The 25,424-nt window shown below is 47.6% G+C and overlaps 1 protein-coding gene across 3 annotated transcripts in view; it reads right to left on the bottom strand.

The window, feature by feature from the left end:
• The window catches only part of RASAL2 (RAS protein activator like 2), a 272,881-nt gene that overhangs the window by 223,189 nt on the left and 24,268 nt on the right, over window positions 1–25,424 (bottom strand). For all 3 annotated transcript variants that reach the window (XM_075320621.1, XM_075320623.1, XM_075320625.1), the window contains exon 2: window positions 22,389–22,515. In XM_075320621.1, the coding sequence (XP_075176736.1) occupies window positions 22,389–22,515 (127 nt within the window). The remainder of the gene's footprint in view (window positions 1–22,388; window positions 22,516–25,424) is intronic.

Here is a 25,424-nt window from a genome sequence, read left to right as displayed (position 1 = left end):
CTAGGTACGAACCTCGATGGGAGCGGAGAGCTTTAATTAGGCACAAATGACCCCACCTTTCCATGTTCGGCCTCATCCACATCATGTCTGTCTTTTATGTGTGCTGTCTTTAGAAGCACAAACACATTATAGCCTATGGTACATGTAGCGGAGATGTGTCAGAGTTTGGTCTGATCCATGGACCAAGCTTCTACATTTCTACAACCGGATCTGTGATGTGAACCAACAACACACAATCCCTAATTATTCCGTTTGCTGTCTGGTTCAATCACAAGTGTATGAATTTGGACTTCCTGTCTCTGCAGTGAGCAGAAGTAAGGCTAAGTTCACACACTGCGTTTTTTTGACACTGCGTTTTTGTGCATTTTTTGCCGCAAAAAATGCAAAAAAAAAGAAAAAAAGGTCTGATGTCATTTTCTTCTTTAATATGTTCTTCATTCTCCACTAGTGTATGCAGGAGAGCAGACAGCTGCAGAACTACAAGGCTCAGCATGCTCCATCCAGGCCTGTATGCTGGAGGGAGAGTCGGGGGGAGCAGACCACTAGTGGATGCAGGAGAGCAGACAGCGGCTGCAGAACTACAAGGCTCAGCATCTTCCATCCAATAGTGTATGCAGGAGAGCAGACAGAAGCTGCCGAACTACAAGGCTCAGCATCCTCCTTCCAGGACTGTATGCAGGATTTCTTTGCCCCCCCCCCCCCCAAAAAAAATGACGTGGGCTTCGCCATATTTTTGTATGCTAGCCGGGTACAACAGGCAGGTAAGGGCTGCCCCTAACCCCCAGCTGCCTATTTGTACCCGGCTGGGAACCAAAAATATAGGGAAGCCCTTTTTTTTTTTTTAATTATTTCATGAAGTTTATGAAATAATTAAAAAAAAAAGAAATGACGTGGGCTTCGCCCAATTTTTGTGTCCAGCCAGGTACAATTAGGCAGCTGGGGATTGGAATCCGCAATGCAGGGTGGCCAAGCTTTCTGGGCACCCCCACTAATAATTGCAGTCTGGAGCCACCCCAGAAAATGGAGCTTTCATAGAAGCGCCATCTTCTGGCGCTGTATCCAACTCTTCCAGCTGCCCTGATGCCGGGTCGCTCGCTGGGTAATAATGGGGTTAGGGCTAGCTGTGTATTATCAGCTGGCCCTAAACCCGAAATTTATGGTGACCGCCAATATTAGACATGGCCACCATGAATTTCTAGTAAAGATAAAAAAAAAAAACCCACCACACAGAAAAATATTTTTATTACAAATAAAACACAAACACAATTAGTGACTCCATCTTTATTGAAATAAAGAACCCCCCTCCACAGTAATCCTGGGTCAAGGGTCCCGCGCCGTCCAATTCGGATCCAATATCATCTGATCGGTTTGCTGGAAGGCAAAGCGATCAGATGATGTGTCAGGTTCAAGGGCCTGAATCACATGACACAGCAGCTGATTGTATAAACGGCTTTTATACAATCAGCTGATGCATCAGTGCAAAAAAAACCCACACACTTCTGTGCAGCGTTGGACTGGCTACCGGAGGAATCTCCAGTAATGCCAGGCCTGGATTCAGGTACCTGCACTGCACTCCGGAGTTCTCACTTGAGCTCCGGCGTGCAGCCTGGACTTTACAGCGAGCGCAGAGTGACTGATTCCCTGGCGCTTGCGGTTCAGTTCATGACAGCTGCAGACATCCCGGGCTAATCTCCGGTGCTCGCACCTGAACTCCGGAGATCACCCGGCCTGTCTGCAGCTGTCATGAACTGACTGCAAGCACCGGGGAATCAGTCACTCGGCGCTCGCTCGCAGTACAGACTAGGCTGATGCATCAGTGCAAAAAAAACAAAACAAAAAAAACCAACTACACACGTCCGTGCTGACTCCCATCCGACCGCTGCAGGAGCTGCCGGTAATCAGCTGATGAAGCCTCCTGACGGCATCAGCTGATAGCTGGCTGGGCGGTAAAAAGTCGGCGTCACCGCGAGACTTACGATCAGCTGATGCATCAGGTGACCGCATCAGGTGATCACGCCAGGTCCTGCAGCTATCGTACATGCCTGGGAGCCGGCACACAGCCGGAGGGGGGGGTGGCGGTACCGGGAGAGGAGCTGGTAGCGGAAATGGCGCCGGGAGTCTGCAGACAGGTGAGGATGAGATTTTTCTACTGTTCACTTTTGATTTAGCAGCCGCTTCCACCTCCCGCACGGGAGCGGAGATGGCATCGGACGGGAAATGGAAGCAGCGGTGGCGGTACCGGGAGAATTCACACTTCTGTGTTTACTGACAGAAGGAATCCTCTTCCTGTACATGTCACTTTTCTACCCACCCCTTGCGTTTATAGCTGCGTTTTTAGTCATAAAAACGCACTAAAATGCAGCTATATTTGCAATTTGCGATTTTCATTGCGTTTTTGAACATCTCATTGAAATCAATGGGTGGAAAACACAGTGAAAAACGCAAAAGTAATTGACATGCTGCGTTGTGGGCACCACAAAAACGCAGCTAAAAAAAACCCGCTGTGTGCAGACAGCAAAAATGAAAACTCATAGATTTTGCTGGGGAAACAAATTCATGCAGTTTTCTGAGCAAAAACGCACCTGAAAAACGCACTGTGTGAACTTACCCTACTACCGCTACATCCTGACTTGTATCTTGGGTTCTCTGTGCAGCACTAAATGTTAGATTTTAACATTGCCCGAATATTTTGTGCCTATGGTTGGATAAGTTACCTCCAGAAGTCTCAGTTAGTGGCTGTCCCTATAGAGATACCAAGTTTGCATGTATATGCAAGGAAGTCCAAAGAAATGGCTGTTCTGACGGCAGGTATCTAGGGTTTATGGCCATATTATGCCACTGTAAGAAACCTCTAGAGACATTTCTCTTCTCGGACAGCAAGAGGATTGGGCATGCTTTCACTGAACATGCCTGACCACTTTTCCAATTCAATGTACATTGATTTTATACAAACAACGATAACAGAAGACATAACAGTCACATTCAGCTACAAAAAAGGGGGTTGTAGTTAAAGGTAGTCCAAGTTTAAACATAAATACGCACCTGAGTGACCAAGCGAAAGGAAGAGAGAGAAGAAGAAGGTGAAGACGGAAAAGAGCAGGGATAGGGTAGATAGAGAGGAGCAGCAAAGACGTTAAGAAGGACCTCGGAGACCATAGCAAACTCGATAGTTCCAAATACAGATGATTGCAAGAAGATGAGAAATATGTTACACTCTCGAGGAGGGACCTAATCAGAGGTTTAATGCTTGATCTGTCACGAAGGCGTCCCAGTGTAACCATCTAGTGGCCGTGGCTGCAGCCTCCCTGTGAGATTGGGCCATTACTCGTTCCATACGGTAAATCATGTCCATTTCCTCAAACCACTCCTCTAATGACGGGAGATCAGTAGAGCTCCAATAGCGCAGGATGATCACCTTGACGGCCTGGAGGAGGTGCCTCAGAAGTGACTTTTTATAGGCCTTTTCTGGCATATGAAACATATAGTAGGGTCGCTTCCGGGCGCTTTGGGACTTTAACCCCTGTGACCTCATTTATGACTTCCAAGACCCCACCCCAAAAGGCCACCAAGCCTAGGCAGAGCCACCAGATGTGACATCTTGCCTCCATGCGCTCCACACCGCCAGCAGTTGTCAGGTATATCCAGGAACCATTTATGGAGGGTTGCCGGGACCAGATGCCAACAGGAAATGATTTTATAACTTGTCTCCTGAGACCTGGTGGCAACCGCTGATTTGTGGGTCAGGCAAAAGCAACGATCCCATTATTCCCTAGTGAACTCCTGATGGAGCTATCCCTGACAACTTTTATCCTTACTACCTTTGGCAGTTTTAGAAATGGCGGGATATTTTATACAAGTTGTTTTAATGTGTGTCTGCACCTTTAAAAATAATTTGATTATATGGCCGAGCCAATGGGACAACTTTAAAGCGCACCAATCCCCAGGATTTTCGTATATAACCGAAAGCCAGTGCTATACTGGCACTATAAGGCTGATTCTGAACATACCTTTAGTGGTCACCTGGGATGTATAGGTTTTGAAATCCATTAAAGTAAAGTTCATAAAATCAGCAGCTTCTTGAGTGACAGCAGCTGAGGATCAGATAATAGCTGGGGGGAGTATTCATACTTATCCCCTCCCCCTGTTATAATTAACATAAGAATTATACAATCGACCTTGCAGGACCTGTGGTGAGGTCCTACCCATGTGACCAGAAGGAGCAGGGCCTCAGCCAACAAAGCTGGCACCAGAAGGCAACATTTTTGTTGGCTGAGGCCCCGCCCCTTCTGGTCACATGGGTCTGAGCTCACCACAGGTCTTGCTAGGTCGATTGTATAATTCTTATGCTAATTCTAATAGGGGGAGGGGATAACTATGAATCCCCCCCCCCTCAGATATTATCTGATCCTCAGCTGCTATCACTCAAGAAACTGATGATTTTATAAACTTTACTTTCTTGGGTTTCAAAACCTAAACATCCGAGCTAACCACTACAGCTATGTAGAGAATCAGCCTGATAGTGCCAGTATAGCACTGGCTTTAGGTTATATATGAAAATCCTGGTGATTGGTTCCCTTTAAAGAGGATCAGTCACCAGATTAATATGGCTAATTTCTGCCTTTATTATATTCCAGTTTTTGATTTTTCTTTATCCTCCACAATAAAGTTCCAGAGATAAGTTTCTGTTGTTTTTTTTTTCAATTCAATGCTATTTTTTATGGTAGGTAATAATGCAGAGAAACCTAAATACACGCCCCTAAAGATTCCCATGAGCCACGTCCTTGTGGAAAAGATCATAAAAAGTAGCACTAAACAAAAAAGCCCAAAGCTCTGGAACAGTAGGGTAAATAAAGAAAAACAAAACAGCTGAATATTCAGGGAAACAGTGGGAATAAAACGAGAGCAAAAACTGGCCACTTTTGACCTGGTGACGGGTTCACCCTTTAAGGCCCTGTGCGCACTGGAAAATGGAATTTGCTCAAGAAAATTCCGCAGGTATTCAAAGATTACCGCACCCGCGGTAAAAAACAGCGGCAAACCGCACCCGAAAACCGCATGCGGTTTGCCGCGATTTTACCGCGGTATTGCCGCGGTTTTGCCGCATGCGGGTTGGGATGTGCTTTATTGCATTCAATGCAATAAAGCACATTGAGAAAAAAAAAAAAGTCATTTCACTCTGAGATAGATAGATAAAGAGACAGAAGAATAGATAGAGGGATAGATAGATAGACAGATAGAGGGATAGATAGATAGACAGATAGATAGATAGATAGATAGATAGATAGATAGATAGATAGAGGGATAGATAGATAGATAGATAGACAGATAGATAGAGGACAGATCGCTGCATTTCCCACGGTCGGCAGTGACTTCACATTACCGGCCCGTGGGAAATGACCGGTAATTACCTCTGCTGTTTCGCTGCGAGGCTGCATTCATTCAGCAGTGTCTGTGTCAGTCGCGGCTGGATGTAAGCAGCGCAGTACCTGTGGATTACGTCGGAGCTTTGTTTCGGGAGGGGTTAATAAAAGGGTTAACGAGGCTTGTTTGTTTTATTTAAAATAAAGGATTTTTCTGTGTGTTTTATTCACTTTACTTACGGGTTGATCATGTCAGCTGTCACATAGACGCTGCCATGATCAAGCCTGGAGTTAATGGCGGCGATCCGCCACCACTAACTCCTTGTATTACCCTGACTGCCACTGCTACACGGCGGCAGGAAGAGCCGGGGACACGCCGATGCTGCCGCATAATGCATGCGACAGTCCCGGGGCAGCTGCGGCTGATATTCTCGGCTGTGGGAGGTGGGAGTGAGGCGGGGGACATTACCCCTGCCCCTCTCCCTCCCCAGCCTGAGAATACCGGGCCGCCGCTGTGTGCTTACCTCGGCTGGACGGTAAATATACAGCGGAGCCCACGTTCTTTTTTTTCTATATTTCCGTTTGCTTTCTATGTGTGTTCTATGTGTCTGTGTTCTATGTCTGTGATGTCTGTGTGTGTCTGTGATGTGTGTGTTTACTCTCTGCTTTGCTTCCTCTTCCTGTAATGACATCACTTCCCTGCAAAACCGCAGACAAGCGATGTACATTACCGGAGGTAAACCGCGAAATACCGCAGGGAATAACGCAGGAAAACGCAGTGAACCACACAGAATTTGCTGCCTGCGTTATTCCCTGCGGGATTTCACGATTAACATTGGAGTCAATGTAGTGAAATCCCGCAGCGACGTGCGGAAAAGAATTGACATGCAATTGTTTTTGCTGCGGGAATCCCGCAGCAAAACATGCAGCTGTCAAATGCCGCCCAGTGCGCACAGGATTTTTTTTGCCCATAGGATTTGCTGGTGATTCACTGCAGAGATGTTATGAACATTTTCTGCAGCGAAACATGCAGCAAAACCGCAAAAAATCCGCGGCAAAATCCGGTAAGTGCGCACATAGCCTAAGACATTATCTGTCAGGAGAACAAAAGGTTTTATTCTAATAGTAGCAGAAATATCTCTGGCAGCTCTTGTCGTTCATGACATGAAGAGAGATGATTTTCTTTGACTACCAGATCATACTGCCGCCCTTCACACAGGATGAAATGTACCATTGCCGCCACCGAAAGCTATAAAATGCTAGAAGCCAAAGATCCTCTAAATACCTGCAGTGCGCTAATAACATTTCCTGTATGATAAGTGAAAACATCTGGGGAATTCAGAGGTGACGTGGGGTCGCTCAACACCTAGCCGCGAGCTGTATTCTTGAAAGAAATGAACATTTTATTTTTGGAATGTGTGAAAAGGCCTCAGAAATGTGGAGAGGAAAGTCTACATGAAGCCACCAGCATGTGAGAGACTGATGGGATCACAAGTCCTGCTGAAAACACATTATCAGACACTGGTGTTTTTGTAGCTATTTATAAGACGTGCTAATACTTCTGCTTGTTGAGCACTTGGAGCAATCAGAAATCCCTTGTGGCCTTTAAATAAAAGCTTCCATTCATACAGTGTCTTCCTATGCGTCATTAGGCTTTGGTACAAGAAGACGGAAGATGAAACGCAAGGAGTCAACAAGGTCTTATGTAATTCAATTTGATCCATTTGCCAGATCTAAAAAGTTGGGTGACAATCTTGTGGTCCGAGGCTTTGTCATATGTATATATATATATATATATATATATATATATATATATATATATATATATATATATATATATATATATATAATAATCTCAGACCCCTGACTAACAACACTCCGCTCCAAGTGGACAAAAGCGAGATAAAACTCTGCATCACCGATTAAGGTGCTCAGGAGAAAATTGGCAATGATAAAAAGAAGAAACTCCGGCAAACTACTAGTACCCCAAAGAAAACACACACTGGAATTCGGCTCTTTTCTTTTCTTCGTTTATTGGTGCAAAAAACTCAGTGAGAGGTGCTGTACAATTGTCATAGTCCACCCCAAGTGGCGTTTTGGCCTATTAGCCTTTGTCAGATTGGACCATCTAGATACAGAGTAATACATGAAGCAAACACCAATTAATGATAGATCAAAACATATGTAATAATACAAAATTATTATGCAATAAGCAGTATGGATATATGAAAGCTCCAAGTGGACAGACCGGAACCAGTATCCACATCGACTTCTATTCCAAGTGTCCTTTGATGTACCTCGGCCGTTTCCTTTTGCTTCGGTTGACTTTCCGTGTCAGAGGCATCTGGCAAAGATAGGTACACTGGGTGGCTGTATGTATGGGAGTCAATGGACAACATGTGCTTCATGTTAGTGGCTACCACATGTTTTTAAATTTTGTATGAATAAAACTTTAAATTTTAGTTTACTTTTTTTGTGATTTGACTTGGCTAACATTGGTGTTCTATATCAGGAATAGTTACACACATATGGTTTCGATGTAACCTACAAACTCACTGTGGCCTGATGGGGGTTGGCTCATAATATACAATTATGACCCATCCACAGGAGAAGTCCTAAATGTCCCATGGATACAGACCCAAATCTAGATCCAGAATGTGGAGTCCCCCAATCTAAATGGTGCCACAGCAACTGCCAATGGAGACTTAACTGTATACTATGCACAGCTCTCCCCATTCACGTCTAAGAATGCTCTGTACACAGCCCAGAAAGTGTGCCCTGAGGTTTCGGTACTTCTATAGATGTGAACGAAGGGTGTCCAACATGTGGAACAACCTCTACTCTTAATGTGACAATGATACTAGTCAGTAAAGGAGATCAGGTAATCCCTGTATGGGCGACAAAGACGGGGCCCACTTTTGGTATTATGGATTCTGGCTTATGGTACATATACCATAGGGATCAGGAGACAATGGAGTTGTTGGCAATAAAATAATGGATCGTCACAACATGGATGCGCCAGGCCTGCAAGAACGGTAGCTGCTGTTACACAACAGCCCTCCAAACTTACTTACAAAAGGATAGGGGTCCTGAACAGAGCACCTTTCATCTTTAAGATGGCCATAAGCTAAAGCAGGACATATGTACATGGGTTAAAGTCAGGAGACAACCTTAAAGACATGATCATACTGAACTTAATGAAGTGCTGCAAATTAGGAAGATTTGTCTGAAGAGATGAGACAGGGTCACGGATCTTTAAATAACATTCAAGGTAGAACTTAACCTTTGACTTCACCTTTGATGTTTTCTAATGAATGGATTCTGTTTTTCTACTTCATAAAGTCAAAACTAAGAAATGCACCTACCAGGAGAAAAGAAACTATCTGGAGAAAACTACTGAGACACGCATCTTAATCAATATATACGGATTTATCATCCAGTCCCATCGCCGGCAGTGTATAGCTTCCTGCCCCTTGCCGCCAACTGTGCTGCCTCTGGCCCCTCACCGCCAAGTGTGTAGCCTCCGGCCACGCACCCCCAGTGTATAACCTCCGGCCCTGCACCCCCAGTGTATAACCTCCGGCCCTGCACCGCCAGTGTATAACCTCCGGCCCTGCACCCCCAGTGTATAACCTCCGGCCCTGCACCCCCAGTGTATAACCTCCGGCCCTGCACCCCCAGTGTATAACCTCCGGCCCTGCACCCCCTGTGTATAACCTCCGGCCCTGCACCCCCAGTGTATAACCTCCGGCCCTGCACCCCCAGTGTATAACCTCCGGCCCTGCACCCCCAGTGTATAACCTCCGGCACCGCACCCCCAGTGTATAACCTCCGGCCCTGCACCCCCACAGTGTATAACCTCCGGCACCGCACCCCTAGTGTATAACCTCCGGCCCTGCACCCCCAGTGTATAACCTCCAGCAGCGCACCCCCAGTGTATAACCTCCGGCCCTGCACCCCCTGTGTATAACCTCCGGCCCTGCACCCCCTGTGTATAACCTCTGGCCCTGCACCCCCAGTGTATAACCTCCGGCCCTGCACCCCCTGTGTATAACCTCCGGCCCTGCACCCCCAGTGTATAACCTCCGGCCCTGCACCCCCAGTGTATAACCTCCGGCCCTGCACCCCCAGTGTATAACCTCCGGCACCGCACCCCCAGTGTATAACCTCCGGCCCTGCACCCCCACAGTGTATAACCTCCGGCACCGCACCCCTAGTGTATAACCTCCGGCCCTGCACCCCCAGTGTATAACCTCCAGCAGCGCACCCCCAGTGTATAACCTCCGGCCCTGCACCCCCTGTGTATAACCTCCGGCCCTGCACCCCCTGTGTATAACCTCCGGCCCTGCACCCCCAGTGTATAACCTCCAGCACCGCACGCCCAGTGTATAACCTCTGGCACCGCACCCCAAGTGTATAACCTCCGGCCCCTTGAACCCAAGTGTATAACCTCTGGCCCCTTGAACCCAAGTGTACAACCTCCGGCCCTGCACCCCCTGTGTATAACCTCCGGCCCTGCACCCCCAGTGTATAACCTCCAGCACCGCACCCCCAGTGTATAACCTCCGGCCCTGCACCCCCTGTGTATAACCTCCGGCCCTGCACCCCCTGTGTATAACCTCCGGCCCTGCACCCCCTGTGTATAACCTCCAGCAGCGCACCCCCAGTGTATAACCTCCGGCCCTGCACCCCCTGTGTATAACCTCCGGCCCTGCACCCCCTGTGTATAACCTCCGGCCCTGCACCCCCAGTGTATAACCTCCAGCACCGCACGCCCAGTGTATAACCTCTGGCACCGCACCCCAAGTGTATAACCTCCGGCCCCTTGAACCCAAGTGTATAACCTCTGGCCCCTTGAACCCAAGTGAATAACCTCCAGCCCCTCAAACCCAAGTGTACAACCTCCGGCCCTGCACCCCCTGTGTATAACCTCCGGCCCTGCACCCCCAGTGTATAACCTCCAGCACCGCACCCCCAGTGTATAACCTCCGGCCCTGCACCCCCTGTGTATAACCTCCGGCCCTGCACCCCCAGTGTATAACCTCCAGCACCGCACCCCCAGTGTATAACCTCTGGCACCGCACCCCAAGTGTATAACCTCCGGCCCCTTGAACCCAAGTGAATAACCTCCAGCCCCTCAAACCCAAGTGTATAACCTCCGGCCCTGCAACCCCTGTGTATAACCTCCGGCCCTGCACCCCCAGTGTATAACCTCCAGCACCGCACCCCCAGTGTATAACCTCTGACACCGCACCCCCAGTGTATAACCTCCGGCCCCTCGAACCCAAGTGAATAACCTCTGGCCCCTTGAACCCAAGTGAATAACCTCTGGCCCCGCACCCCCAGTGTATAACATCCAGCTAGACCTCAAAAGAGCAGTCCATGCAAGTAGACCAAGGAATCTCACAGAACTGGAAGATTTTTCCAAGGAAGAATGGATGAAAATCCCTCAAACAAGAAGTGAAAGATTCTTGGCTGACTATAAAAAGCATTCACAAGTTCTGATACCGTACTTGCCAAAGGGGGTGCTACTAAGTACTAACTATGCAGGGTGCTGAAACTTTTGCATCAGCCCATTTTCCTTTTTTTTGTTAATTTAAAAAAAAAAATAAATTTTTTTTTTGCCTAAAATACAAAGGAAACTTGTAATCTTTAACTTTATGCCTTTTAGAGAGCATTTCATCTTTAAAATTGCTTAACTGTTCACATAAACAGTAATTTTGACCAGGGGTGCCCAAACTTTTACATAGCACTGCATGTGGAAAAGAAAATGTCCCCATATTGCAGGGGGTCACAAATTTGTCAGGCTAAAGACAATAAACAATATCAAGTTGAAGTGGCCGCAGGTCTGACCGCGGCTGAGTTCCCATAATCTGCGCCAACAAAATCCCCACGCTCAGATTTTATGCAAGGGTACATTTCTTTACTGGTAAACATTTCAATAACACAGGCATCTGGCTTAGCAGCACACATAATCAGAGTTTGCTATACGGGTCTCTAACTTCGGACACATGGCACAGAACACAAAAAAAGACAGCAATGATAAACAAGAATTCTGTCCCTGACTTGCCCTATGGGTTATATTACCAGTCCAAAACACAAGGAGGGAGGGCTCCCACGTAGCAGGCCTGGACTCCGGGTAAACGACGGCGACGCCAAGGAGCAGAGATGGGGAAATCTTCAGCCCTCTCGCCAGAGGACTAGCTTACAGTCTCTTGGAATGGAGAAAGGAGACGGTCCGTAGGTCCCTTGAGTCCAGGATCACCTCTGCAGCAGTTCTGGCAATCCCTCACACGTCAGCGATGAGGGCAGTCCGAGGCAGGTCTGTTCAGGTACAGCTCCAGTAGCTCAGTGTCTTTTTTCCCGCACTTTTTTTTCTGTACAACCAGTGCCTGTGGGAGGGGATCAGATTTTACAGCGTCCACCCCTCGAGCAATTTCAGCACTTGTCCACAAGGTGGCAGCACCTTCCTGTGTAATGTCAGTCTCCATGTCTTTTTCAGTCACAACACAGTGAGAGCTGCTCGCCTCGTTACATATCCCCCCACTGAAAAGGTTGGCAGTCCCTGTCAACACTCACAGGTTCCAGGGCAGCGAGGACTGAGGCTGTGGCAGGGGGAGGCTGAGAGGCGGGCCATACATACTGGTCCCTATAAGACTGCCCAGGAGGAACCCCGGCAGTGGTGCGGGTAGTACGCCGCAGAGGTTGATTTCCCTCCACTCTATCACCGGTTACACTCTCTACCTCCGTCAGTTTCCTAGAGGGAGGGCCAGTCTCCGCAGGCGCGTAACCAGTCACGGAGTCAACAAGGTCACTATGCTGAGTAATGTCAATGGTGTCAGTCATGTCAGCAGTGTCGTCCTCACTGGGTACTGTGGTCAGGGAGTCAGGCTGGGATCGGCAGGGGCGCAACATATTCCGGTGCAAGGTGCGAGAGTTCCCGCTATCTTCGCCCCGGACTCTGTACACATGACCATCAGGGTAGGGGCGCTCAACTACCCGATAGACTTCAGCTTCCCACTTAGCTCGGAGTTTTCCTTGAGGCTTCTTAATACGAACCAGGACTAGCTGTCCTACTTCTAAGGGTTCTTCCTGTATGGGGAGCGGGTCAGCATGTCTCTGGCCCCGGATTTGTTGGCCTACCAGTCGGTATACAGTTTCCATCTTCTGACAATGAGTGTGTAGCCAGGATGGATAGGTACCGCCGGTATTTTTTTCAGGACTGGTCAGGTTTAGGTCATGGACCCCTTTTCCTGGGCGGCCAAAGAGAAGGGTGTGTGCGGTAAAACCCGTCACGGAGTGGACTTGATTGTTGTAGGCCCACACTAGATCCGGGAGCAATTGGGGCCATGTGTCTTTCTTGTCATCGGCTAAGGTGCGGATCAACTGGAGTAGAGTCCGGTTAAAGCGCTCACACGCACCATTCCCCTGTGGGTGGTAAGGGGTGGTTCTGGACTTCTGGATCCCATACATCCGATGCAGCGCCTCGATAATTTGACCTTCAAAACAAGCCCCCTGATCAGATTGCAACCTCTCCGGACACCCATAGACCTGGATGAACTGTCGACAGATGGCCCGCGCAGCTGACTCGGCAGTCTGATCTTTGGTAGCAACAGCAACTGCGAATTTTGTGAAATGGTCTACCATAACCAGACAGTATTGGTAGCCACCACTCGCCGTCCCAATCGACAGGTAGTCCACCATCAACAGCTCAAGGGGCCGGGATGTCTCAACTGTTTGGACAGGTGCACGCTGTTCAGCGGACTTGTAAAGCTCACAGGTGCGACAGGCTTGGCAGACATCTTCAACCAGCTTGCGGAGTCCCGGACAGTAGATGGACTGTTGGACCCACCGGAAGGTCTTGTTTATTCCAAAGTGGCCGGCACTACAACCTGTAGGCACTCCTCCAGCATGTGGGATAGGAAGATCCTCCGGTATAGCACTCCTCCTCTCAGAATCAGATGATCCCATTGGCTGAGCAGGGTCAGGGTACTGGTGGACAGTCGTGACCGCGTGTCAGAGGACGGCTTCTGCTGCTGCTTCACCCATTGTTTGAGTTGGGCACATTCAGCATTCTGGTCCTGGATTCTGCACCATTCCTGTGGGGACAGTGGGGACCCTACCAGATTGCCAGCCTCATCCACAGCATACTGGCGGCAATCCATCATCTGCCGGGCTAATCTTGCGAAGTCAGGCATCTCGTCTCCTTCCAGCTCTTCGTCCCGGTCCTTAGTGGGCGAGGGGGATGTCCTTCTGGACAGGCTGTCCGCATTCTGATTTTCAGCCCCAGCTCTATATTTAATCTTGTAGTTATACTTGGAGAGCCGAGCCATCCATCGCTGCTCCATAGCCCCAAGTTTCGCATTTTCTAAGTGAGCCAAAGGGTTGTTTTCCGTCAGGACTAGTACTTCTGTCCCCGTCAGATATCCGGCAAATTTCTCAGTCATTGCCCACATGAAGGCCAACAGCTCCAGCCGGAATGAACTGTAATTGGTGGGATTCTTTTCACCTTCATGTAGGGACCTACTGGCATAGGCTACAACGCGTTCCTTGTCTTCTTGTACCTGTGAGAGTACTGCCCCCAGACCCTGTAGGCTGGCGTCAGTATGTAATTGAAAGGGCAGGGTGTAATCTGCATATGCCAGGATGGGGGACGACGTCAAGGCACCCTTTAGAGCTTGGAAGGACTCTTCTTGGGTAGGCCCCCAATTGATGCGGCGTCCTCTGGGACTGTTGGTGGTCCCTCGAAGCAGGTCGTGCAGTGGTGCGGCAAGCCGGGCGAAGTTCTTGACGAACCGACGGTAGTAGCCTGCCAGTCCCAGGAAAGCCCGGACCTCCTTGACAGTTGTGGGCTGGGGCCAGTCCCGTACGGCGGCTATTTTCTCCGGCGATGGTTGTACACCTTCGGCCGAGATCCTGTGGCCCAGGTAATCGATCTCCTGCTGTAGAAGACGGCACTTGCTGGGTTTCAACTTCAAGCCATGTTCCCTTAACCTCTGGAACACGCAGCCCAGCTTCTGTAGATGTTCTTCGAACGTGGCTGAATAGACCACAATGTCATCAAGGTAGATGAAGGTGAAGTTGAAATTGAAGTCTCCCAAGCAGCGCTCCATCAGCCTCTGGAAAGTTCCCGGCGCATTGTTCAGGCTGAAGGGCATCCTGTCAAACTCGTACAGGCCCATGGGTAGGATGAAAGCGGTCTTTTCTCTGTCCTTTTCGCTCATGGGTACCTGCCAATAGCCGCTGGCCAGATCCAGGGAGGAAAAGTACTTGGCTTTCTTCAGAGCCGTCAGGGATTCTTCGATCCTCGGCAAAGGGTATGAGTCCCGGGTGGTGCAAGCATTCAGGCGGCGGTAGTCCACACAGAACCTCAGGGATCCGTCTTTCTTTTTAACTATTACCACCGGTGCAGCCCAGGGGCTCTGGTTCTCTCGTACCACTCCGGCATGAAGCATGGAATTCAGGAGGCTTTTCACTTCTTGGTATTGCTGGGGTGGTATCTGCCGGTATCTCTCACGGATAGGAGAAGCGTTACCCGTAGGGATCTCATGTTGGTTACTGGTGGTGCATCCAAAGTCGGTGTCATGCCGGGCAAAGGACGCCTGGTGTTCCTGTAGTAGTTTTTCCACCTGTGACACTTCCTGTTTAGAGTATTGGGATGTATCCAGCTGACACTTCTCTAGCAGCTCCTTTCCAGCTTCAGTGTCATCTGTGATGGTGGCCATGGCGGAGACAGTCACTGTCCAGTCTCCCTCTGTCGATGGGGCAAACTGGAGGGGGCCCCTGGGATTCACCTCTGTAGGTAGGGTGTAGACTCTGGTGAGCTGTGTCCCCGCTTCTAGGTCGACGCCTACACTAGCCGTATTGCTCAGACGGACAGGGATCCTTCCCCTCTTCACGACAGCCAGAGTGTGAGCGACTAATGGGTTCAGTTTTCATTCCCTCGGGGTTTGCGGCTCAATCAGTACCTCCACGCCTTCAAGCGGTCTTGTGGTGCTAAGGGGTAGTGAGATAATTGTCTCCTTTTCAGCCGGTAAGGTGATCCTAGTGTGGCGAGGCACAGTGATAGTGGCTATGGGCCGTTGTTCCTCTGCCATTTGCTGTAGGCTGCAGGCCCGAACCACTCTTCGGAATGCTCGGCGGGTGGCCCCGTGTGTGGTAACTTCCTGCCAGTACTTGGGTCCCCGCTTGGTAAACAATACCAGGTCCAGGTCTTTCAGGATGTTCATCCCAATAATCATGGGCGTTTCCGAACCGAAGCCTTCTTTGACCACGATTATTCCCCTCTTCCCGAGGTCCTGTCCACACATTTCGGTGCTCATCCAAGCTACTCCCATTACTGGAATGGGTAGATTATTGGCCGCTTTTATCTTGATGACGATACTCGGGTCATAAGCAGCCCGTGGTTGTAGATATTTCTCGTAAAACTGTTCTGAGATGGTGGACACCTGGGATCCAGTATCCATTAGTCCTTGCACGGCAACCCCCTCTAGCATTACTTTCAGTGTAGGGCTGTTTGATGCAAGCTTGCTCCTTTGTTGGCTCCTTTTCTCCGTGGTCTTCCCGGTCGAGTGAGCCTCCTCAGCCGAGGTGTCTAGTTTAAAGGTGCCCACTGTTGAGAGGCACGGCTTGGCGGTTCTAGTGAATAGGCCTGGGGTTCCATCCGCTGTTTCGAGTGAAACTCCACTTGCTGGGGTGTTTGAGAGTCCATTTGATGGAACGGCTGCGGGTCGGGTTGGAAGGGGTTCTGGGGGCAACGGTTTGCTCTGTGACGGGGGTCACCACATGTCCAGCACTTTCCCATAGGCCGGCTAGGTTGCCGTCTCACTTGCCTATCCGCCTGTTGGTCTAATGTGAGCTGCAGCACCTGCTTCTGTAAATCCGCCACCATCTGCTTCAGTTCCTCCGTGTCGCTGTTTGGAGTATTTGTACTGTACATGGATCTGCAAGTAGCGGTATAAGTCTCTGTTCCCATAACAGGTCCCCTAGAACGTTCTATGACTTCTTGTTTAACCTCAGCAAACGTAAGGGCTGGATTTATCCGGAGTAAGTCCTGCAATGAGCGGTTGAGATACGGATCTCTCAGTCCTATTACGAATTGGTCCCTCAGCACCAGGTCGCGGGAGGATGTACCAGCTAGATTTTCTCCATTTTTGCAGGCTTGTTCCAGCAGTACTTGGAGGGCGTTCGCATATTGGGGAATGTCCTCCCACTCGAGCTGTGTACGCTGGAAGAACATGTAGCGCAGTGTTCTCAGGTATCTGGTCAGCCCATAGGTGTTCTCTAGCGCCCTCACCAAGTCATCTAATGTACGCTGGCCCCTAACCGTCTCCAGTCTGACCGTCATCCATGCCTCCCCCTCCAGCGTCAGCATAGCCATTTCTGCTAAGGTCTGAGGATCAACATTATACATTTCCCCACTATCCTAAGTTGTTCCGCCCATTCAGGTACAGGGTAATTCCGTCCATTAAACTTTCTCACTTGATTTACAATAGACGCCGGAGGAGCTGTCTGTCTATAAGCTACCACCGGAAGGGGATTTTGCTGGTCACAGATCCTGCCGACTACGCCAGATGAAGTGGCCGCAGGTCTGACCGCGGCGGAGTTCCCATAATCTGCGCCAACAAAATCCCCACGCTCAGATTTTATGTAAGGGTACATTTCTTTACTGGTAAACATTTCAATAACACACGCATCTGGCTTAGCAGCACACATAATCAGAGTTTGCTATACGGGTCTCTAACTTCGGACACACGGCGCAGAACACAAAAAAAGACAGCAATGATAAACAAGAATTCTGTCCCTGACTTGCCCTATGGGTTATATTACCAGTCCAAAACACAAGGAGGGAGGGCTCCCACGTAGCAGGCCTGGACTCCGGGTAAACGACGGCGACTCCAAGGAGCAGAGATGGGGAAATCTTCAGCCCTCTCGCCAGAGGACTAGCTTACAGTCTCTTGGAATGGAGGAAGGAGACGGTCCTGAGGTCCCTTGAGTCCAGGATCACCTCTGCAGCAGTTCTGGCAATCCCTCACACATCAGCGATGGGGGCAGTCCAAGGCAGGTCTGTTCAGGTACAGCTCCAGTAGCTCAGTGTCTTTTTTCCCGCACTTTTTTTTCTGTACAACCAGTGCCTGTGGGAGGGGATCAGATTTTACAGCGTCCGCCCCTCAAGCAATTTCAGCACTTGTCCACAAGGTGGCAGCACCATCCTGTGTAATGTCAGTCTCCATGTCTTTTTCAGTCACAACACAGTGAGAGCTGCTCGCCTCGTTACAAAGTGACGGATGAAACAGACAGCAACACCTTGTTCTATAGGTTACCTGATCCTGAGTCATTGCCTGTACCAGAGCCCTAAGCTGCAGTCACAATTCAGCAGAATTCTCCCAGCTTTCTGTGCTGGAGGAAAATCGGCCTCTTCTGATGATTTGCATTCTGGGAAGTGTAGTCTTTACAGGACACAACTATCCCATGCTGCACCAGCTCAGTTATCCGTTACCAAGAAGTGTAATGATCAACTTGTTGACTGTTTCCAATGAAGAACTGACTTAAGCTATGTGCACACACTGCGTTTTTTTGACGCTGCGTTTTTGGCTGCTAAAAAACGCACAAAAACGCACCCGCGGCAAAAAAATCATACGTTTTTGCCGCGATTTGGTGCGTTTTTGGCTGCGTTTTTCCAATGGATTGCAAGGGGGTAAACGCAGAAAAACGCAGGAAAGAATTGACATGTCCATTTTTTTTTTTAAGCTCAAAAACGCAACTTAAAAAAAGTTGTGTGCGGACAGCAAAAATGAAAACTCAGACTTGGCTGGGGAAGCAAAGTCATGCAGTTTTGAGGCCAAAAATGCACCCGAAAAACGCGCAAAAACGCCACGAAAAATGCACTGTGTGAACTTACCCTAACTGAAAACGTGTGCCCTGAGATATGCAAAGTATACAGAAAGATACTCAGCTAGGTCAACTCCATATCAGAGCCATAAAGTGGAGCTAGAAGGTAGGAATACACAATATAAGCTGTATTCATATCCAGAGGATATACCATAAATGTCCGATAGATATGGGTCTCATATAGAACAGATTGTGTGGACTGGGGGATCCCACTACAGACCACTGTGTATGTGGAGGTGGCCTGGGTGGATGGGTCCACTCACGGACAGCCTAGCTCAGAGGAGTTATTCAATGGTGGGAAATCTAAGTGCCCACGAAAACTTTATTGGGAACTTTGGCCCTAATTCATCATGGCTTTGAAAAGTGGCAACATTTTTGTTGAGCATATATTAAGCAATTTTTGGCATTTCCACATCAGATTTACCCAGTTCCACCAAAATGGTACAGGGGTGCGATACCACAGCTCATCTAATTCATTAGCAGCTGTGGCTTCTTTACATGAGAATGTGTAACCCAGTCCCTAACTGGAGTAGGATTTCTGCATTGGTGCACACCGGCAGTCTGCTGTGCCTGATTCATGAAGAGGTATGTGCTCACCAATTACTCAGGTCCGTCGGACTCCAGCACATCCCCCTCATCAAGACCAGTGTGAAAAATGTCCCACTTGACGATTTTGAATCTTTGTGCTTTTGACCCAATTTCCTGAAATCACGAATTCTGATCCTTTTGAACGTCATGAATTTGGTTGGGTCATGCCGCAAATTGCAAATTTAACTGCAAATCCGAGACAATTTTTGTTAAACATTTTTTTTTGCCATGCAGTTTTACTCTGTGGCATAAGGCTATGCGCACACTGAGGGGGTGGGGTGGTTTTGTGGAAGTCAAAAAATAAATTTTCTAGTGGGAACCACTTTAGAAAATTCTCCTTCTTTGGGAACTTTTTGGATGATTTTCTTTTGTTTACTGATAAACTGAAAAATAAGGAGCGCTGATAGTGTAATACCAACAGATCAGTGAGGTAGATCAGGAAAAATACACTCACCTGAAAAGGTTGTGAGATAGTCACAACCACTGATAGAGCATAGGATGAAGGCGTCTGCTGCAGCCCCACAAGGATGTGCATACAAATCAGAGTGAAGAGGGGGTTAATGCCGCGCATCAGCCAAAATGAAGATGTAGCATGTTGATGTTATAAACGTATTCTTTTATTCCATCGGTCTACGCGTTTCGAGGATACACCTCTTCTTCAGGACCAGTGCATCAACAAAGTATAGCATAAATGAAGATGTCAGACATATATATACAGCTGATAACAGAGAGCACCGCCCATTAGATGAAAGAAAAAAAAAAAAAAACCAGTGGGAGGAACCACTGATTGAGTGACATAACAGATATTTAGTAGAACTCAAATTCACATATAGACTAATAGATAATAATGAATAACAAATATAAAAGTTATAGGAGTGACAAATTATTTTGAAAAGAAAAAAAGAAAACAGAAATCATTATATACATTGTTTACTGAAGCAGTTTTGAAACGTTTTTCAGTTATTTTTGGAGAGTGTTTTACTGAAGTGCTTCTGATTGGACAGTGTGGAGTGGATTCCACCAGGGGCCCAATCCAAGACGTGACAAGCACTTTCTTTTCTCCAACCAGGTGGTTTTCAAAACTTGGGAGCCAAAAGTGCTGAAAAGTGCTTGAACGTAGGAGCAAAGCAATTTTACAATAGAAACGAAGACAAAAGACTTAGGTCTTCTTTGAGCGATTTTTCAAGTGTCGTTTGGAGTGGACCTGCTCCAAAATACTCCGCGTGCACATACCCCAACTTCCCCAGCTCAAAGCGGTCTGTCTATAGATTTCACATTGCATACTGCATACATTATTAGGCCGGGTTCATATGTCCTGTAATCATCCAATATCACCAATCCGCTAAGGATCAGTTTGCAAAAAAGTTCTGCAAACACAATATAAACTACTTACATTGTTAATTAGATATATTGGACCTGGTGAAGCTGCGGTACTTACTGTGAAAATACATGCCAGAATGGCTGAAACATCCTGATATTAAAATGAGCATTTTATGCTCCTGGCCAGAGCTCATTTTACTGTTAGGGTACCGTCTCACTAAACAACATACCAGCGATTCCGACCACGATTTGACCTAGTCAGGATCGCTGATGGTTCGCTACATGGTCGCTGGTGAGCTGTCAATCAGGCAGATCTTCCCAGCGACCAGCCACCAGTGACTCTGTGCTTGGTTACCAAGGTACCCATCGGGTTACTAAGCAAAGCGATTTGCTTAGTTACCCGATATTTACCCTGGTTACGTGTGCAGGGAGCCAGCGCTTAGCGGTGTACGCTGGTAACCAGGGTACATATCAGGTAACTAAGCAAAGCGCTTTGCTTAGTAACAATATGTACCCTGGCTATGTGTGCAGGGAGCCAGCGCTGGCAGCCTGTAAGCGTGTATGCTGGTTACCAGGGCAAATATCGGGTAACCAAGCAAAGCACTTTGCTTAGTTACCCGATATTTACCCTGGTTACCAGCGTACGCTGCTTACACAGAGTCGGTGCTCGTTGGTCTCCTGCCGTCAAACACGCCAATGTGTGCTGCACAGCGGGAGACCAACGAGCAAAAAATGAACCAGAACAGTGTGCAACGATCAGCAGGGGCCAGGTCACTGCTTAGTGTCACACACAGCGAGATCGCTAATGAGGTCACTGGTGCGTCACAAAAACCTGCGACTCAGCAGTGATCTCGCTATGTGAGAAGTACCCCTTAGTCAGGGAAGCGTTCACAAAGAATTATACAGGTATATAAACATAGATTTACAAAGTAAATAAAGCGGCTAAAGGTACCGTCACACATAACGAGATCGCTAACGAGATCGCAGCTGAGTCACGGTTTCTATAATGCAGTTGCAATCCCGTTAGCGATCTTGTTATGTGTGACACCTACCAGCGATCATGCCCCTGCTGTGAGATCTCTAGTCGTTGCCGAATGGTCCATGCCATTTTCTTCAAAGGTGATGTCCTGCTGGGCAGGAGGCATGGCTGTGTTTGACGCTGTGTGACAGGGTCACAGTGACTGCTGAGATCGTTATACAGGTGGCTACCTCGGCCTGTATCATTCCTGCATCGCTGGTAAGATCTGACTGTGTGACATCTCACCTGCAACCTCCCAGCGACTTACCAGCGATCCCTATGAGGTCGCTTCGTTATTGGGATCGCTGGTAAGTCGTTGTGTGTGACTGGGCCTTTAGAGATCTGTTTAAGGCTGTATTGACATGTCCTGTAGTTATCCGTTATTAAATAACAGATGTAAGCTGAATCCTTTTTTAACATGCGGAGTCTATGGACAATGGATCTGTTAACGGATGGCTATTTATCATCCATGTGTAATGGATCCATTAAGAAAACAACCGCTCCGTTACAAATGCAACGGATGTCTAAATAGCAATTTTTTAACGGATCCGTTGTCCATAGACTCCCATGTTAAAAAAAATGGATCCAGCAGAAAATCAGTTTCCCAATGGATCCATTCTAACGGATGACTTCAGGACATGTCAACGTAGCCTTAAACAGATCTCTTAACCCTGATGAACCTGGTTTATTTACTTTGTAAGTCCATGTCAGGATACCTATATAATTCTTTGTGAACGCTTCCCTGTCTAACAGTAATATCCCCTCTGGCTGGGCACATGAAATGCTCATTTCAATATCAGGATGTTTCAGACATTCTGACATGTATTTTCACAGGAAGTACAACAGCTTTATCAGGTCCAATAGATCTAATTAATGCAAACAGTTTATAGTGTGACAACTACTAACAGATCCTCTGTTCTGTCTGAATGAACCTTTGGTCTGACTCCAAGAACATGCACTAATATTAGAAGTTCTTCTGGAGCAATTGTTTATCATGCGTCTTAAGTAGACGAATCATTTGCTCATTACAACACCCGACATAATGACACTAATTGTCTAATTTGTCTTGACTAGGGTCTGCTCGGTATGTACCATCGAGAGGGCAATTAAGAAGTGCGACACATTCTCGGAGTCAGCGCTCTACAGCTGCCAGTCTCCAGACACGCACGCATAAAGCAAAATTCAGTCCGCGTTCACATATGGCGACTTACCCAGCTTTGAGGCACCCTCTGGTGGGTATTCCGGAAACTGCCCCTCAGAGGGGACGCTCACCGTCCTCCGGAGGCTCCGACTTTTCGTAGATTCGGGAGTGGAGTCCTGCACGGTTTCCGCAGACATCTACAAGTAAATGAGGGACAGGGTGACTATGTACAGTAACAAGTGCTGCTAATCTCCAGATAAGTCCCCCCCACTTGATCTCTTTATCCTGCGTGTGATTACAAGCCGAGAAGATAGGTGGGTTTTTTTGTGACTGATGAGCACCCTCTAGAGGATGCAGGTGGTAGGGCGGCTGTGTAATCTTACCTACTTGATGCCTAGTAAAACAAGTCGGTGTAGATGGTAAAGACATATGAATGGGAAGGAGACAAAAAGACACTTACCACATTCCTTAAGAACAGCCTGAAACCCTACCCAGAACTTGTGTAAATCATGACCCCGTAAATGTGTCATGTCGACTGTCACTAGAGCCAGGCTTATGTGACACTTTACATACTGTCTGAATGTCGTCATGTCAGAGAAAAGGGATTTTTATAAACAGGCTGGTGTAATGGTCACAAAAATAACACCTGCATATGCAACAATACCTGGTGAAATCATGAGGACACCCCTTAGAAATGAGCAGCAGCAATCAATGTGGGCCGAATCATAAAAAGAGCCACCCGCAAGTCAGCAGGTATAAGTTAGGTTCGGCTAAGAGTCAACCGTATATGACCACCCCTGACAAAGCCCACCATTGTAGACTGTATATGACCCATGACAAAGCATTGTAGACTGTATATGACCCCTGACAAAGCATTGTAGACTGTATATGACCGCTGGCAAAGCATTGTAGGCTGTATATAACCCCTAACAAAACATTGTAGACTGTATATGACCCCTGACAAAGCCCACCACTGTAGACTGTATATGACCCCTGACAAAGCCCACCACTGTAGACTGTATATGACCCCTGACAAAGCATTGTAGACTGTATATAACCCCTGGCAAAGCATTGTAGACTGTATATGACCCCTGACAAAGCATTGTAGACTGTATATGACCCCTGACAAAACATTGTAGACTGTATATGACCCCTGACAAAGCCCACCACTGTAGACTGTATATAACCCCTGACAAAGCATTGTAGACTGTATATAACCCCTGGCAAAGCATTGTAGACTGTATATGACCCCTGACAAAGCATTGCAGACTGTATATGACCCCTGACAAAGCATTGTAGACTGTATATGACCCCTGACAAAGCATTGTAGACTGTATATGACCCCTGACAAAACATTGTAGACTGTATATGACCCCTGACAAAGCCCACCACTGTAGACTGTATATAACCCCTGACAAAGCATTGTAGACTGTATATGACCCCTGACAAAGCATTGTAGACTGTATATAACCACTGGCAAAGCATTGTAGACTGTATATGACCCCTGACAAAGCTTTGTAGACTGTATATGACCCCTGACAAAGCATTGTAGACTGTATATGACCCCTGACAAAACATTGTAGACTGTATATGACCCCTGACAAAGCATTGTAGACTGTATATGACCCCTGACAAAGCATTGTAGACTGTATATGACCCCTGACAAAGCATTGTAGACTGTATATGACCCCTGACAAAGCCCACCACTGTAGACTGTACATGACCCCTGACAAAGCATTGTAGACTGTATATGACCCCTGACAAAGCCCACCACTGTAGACTGTATATGACCCCTGACAAAGCCCACCACTGTAGACTGTATATGACCCCTGACAAAGCATTGTAGACTGTATACGACCCCTGACAAAGCATTGTAGACTGTATACGACCCCTGACAAAGCATTGTAGACTGTATACGACCCCTGACAAAGCATTGTAGACTGTATACGACCCCTGACAAAGCATTGTAGACTGTATATGACCCCTGGCAAAGCATTGTAGACTGTATATGACCCCTGGCAAAGCATTGTAGACTGTATACGACCCCTGACAAAGCATTGTAGACTGTATATGACCTCTGGCAAAGCATTGTAGACTGTATATGACCCCTGACAAAGCATTGTAGACTGTATATGACCCCTGGCAAAGCATTGTAGACTGTATATGACCCCTGACAAAGCATTGTAGACTGTATATGACCCCTGACAAGGCATTGTAGACCGTGTATGACACCTGGCAAAGCATTGTAGACTGTATATGACCCCTGGCAAAGCATTGTAGACTGTATATGACCCCTGGCAAAGCATTGTAGACTGTATATGACCCCTGACAAAGCATTGTAGACTGTATATGACCCCTGACAAGGCATTGTAGACCGTGTATGACACCTGACAAGGCCCAACATTGAAGACCGTATGACCCCTGACAAAACCCACAATTGTAAACCCTATATGACCCCTGAGGAAGCTGCCTTTTTAGGCGATACGCTCAGGGGTCTCATTCCCACATGATGTTTCTTCTATGAGCCTATTTACCCAGGTGGTTAAGCACAGGGCACGTTATTGCATAGTCTGAATAGTTACTTTTTCATATTGTTTTGATGCATTACGTCTTTATATTATTGTTAAGTGTTCATTGCATTGCTCTCCAGTACTGAAAACAATTAGCTATCATTTTAGGGATATGGTCTATTTAAAGCTAGTGCAGAAATACATTAGACTACATAATAAAGATTTATATTGTTGAAATTTAGAAAGTGCAACCGATCCTCTGCACTTGTCCTTCCTCTTCATTGAATTCTGTATATGCACAATGAAACGTGGCTTTCTGACAGTCCCCCCACCTCACCCAAGGCTAAATTCAGATGTCCGAATAGAACAGTCTACATAAAAATGGATTTCCCAGAGCGGACACATGACTCCAACCTCAACGGCATATATTAGGCAGTTGAGTTTGTTGAGGAAATTAATGTAGTCAGGTTGACGATGCACATAGCAGCATTTGGTGCAGTTGTAGCTCGCGTCAATGAGCGACTGCTGAGCAGCGTTTTCCTAAACGTTACAGCGTCATTAGAAAACCATTGCTAATAACTGCATGGCTTTGCAGA

This window comes from Anomaloglossus baeobatrachus, chromosome 8, assembly GCF_048569485.1.
Source record: "Anomaloglossus baeobatrachus isolate aAnoBae1 chromosome 8, aAnoBae1.hap1, whole genome shotgun sequence".
Taxonomy (NCBI): domain Eukaryota; kingdom Metazoa; phylum Chordata; class Amphibia; order Anura; family Aromobatidae; genus Anomaloglossus; species Anomaloglossus baeobatrachus.
The sequence above is the reverse complement of the archived record's forward strand: the minus strand, read 5'-3'. Positions and strand labels throughout refer to the sequence as shown.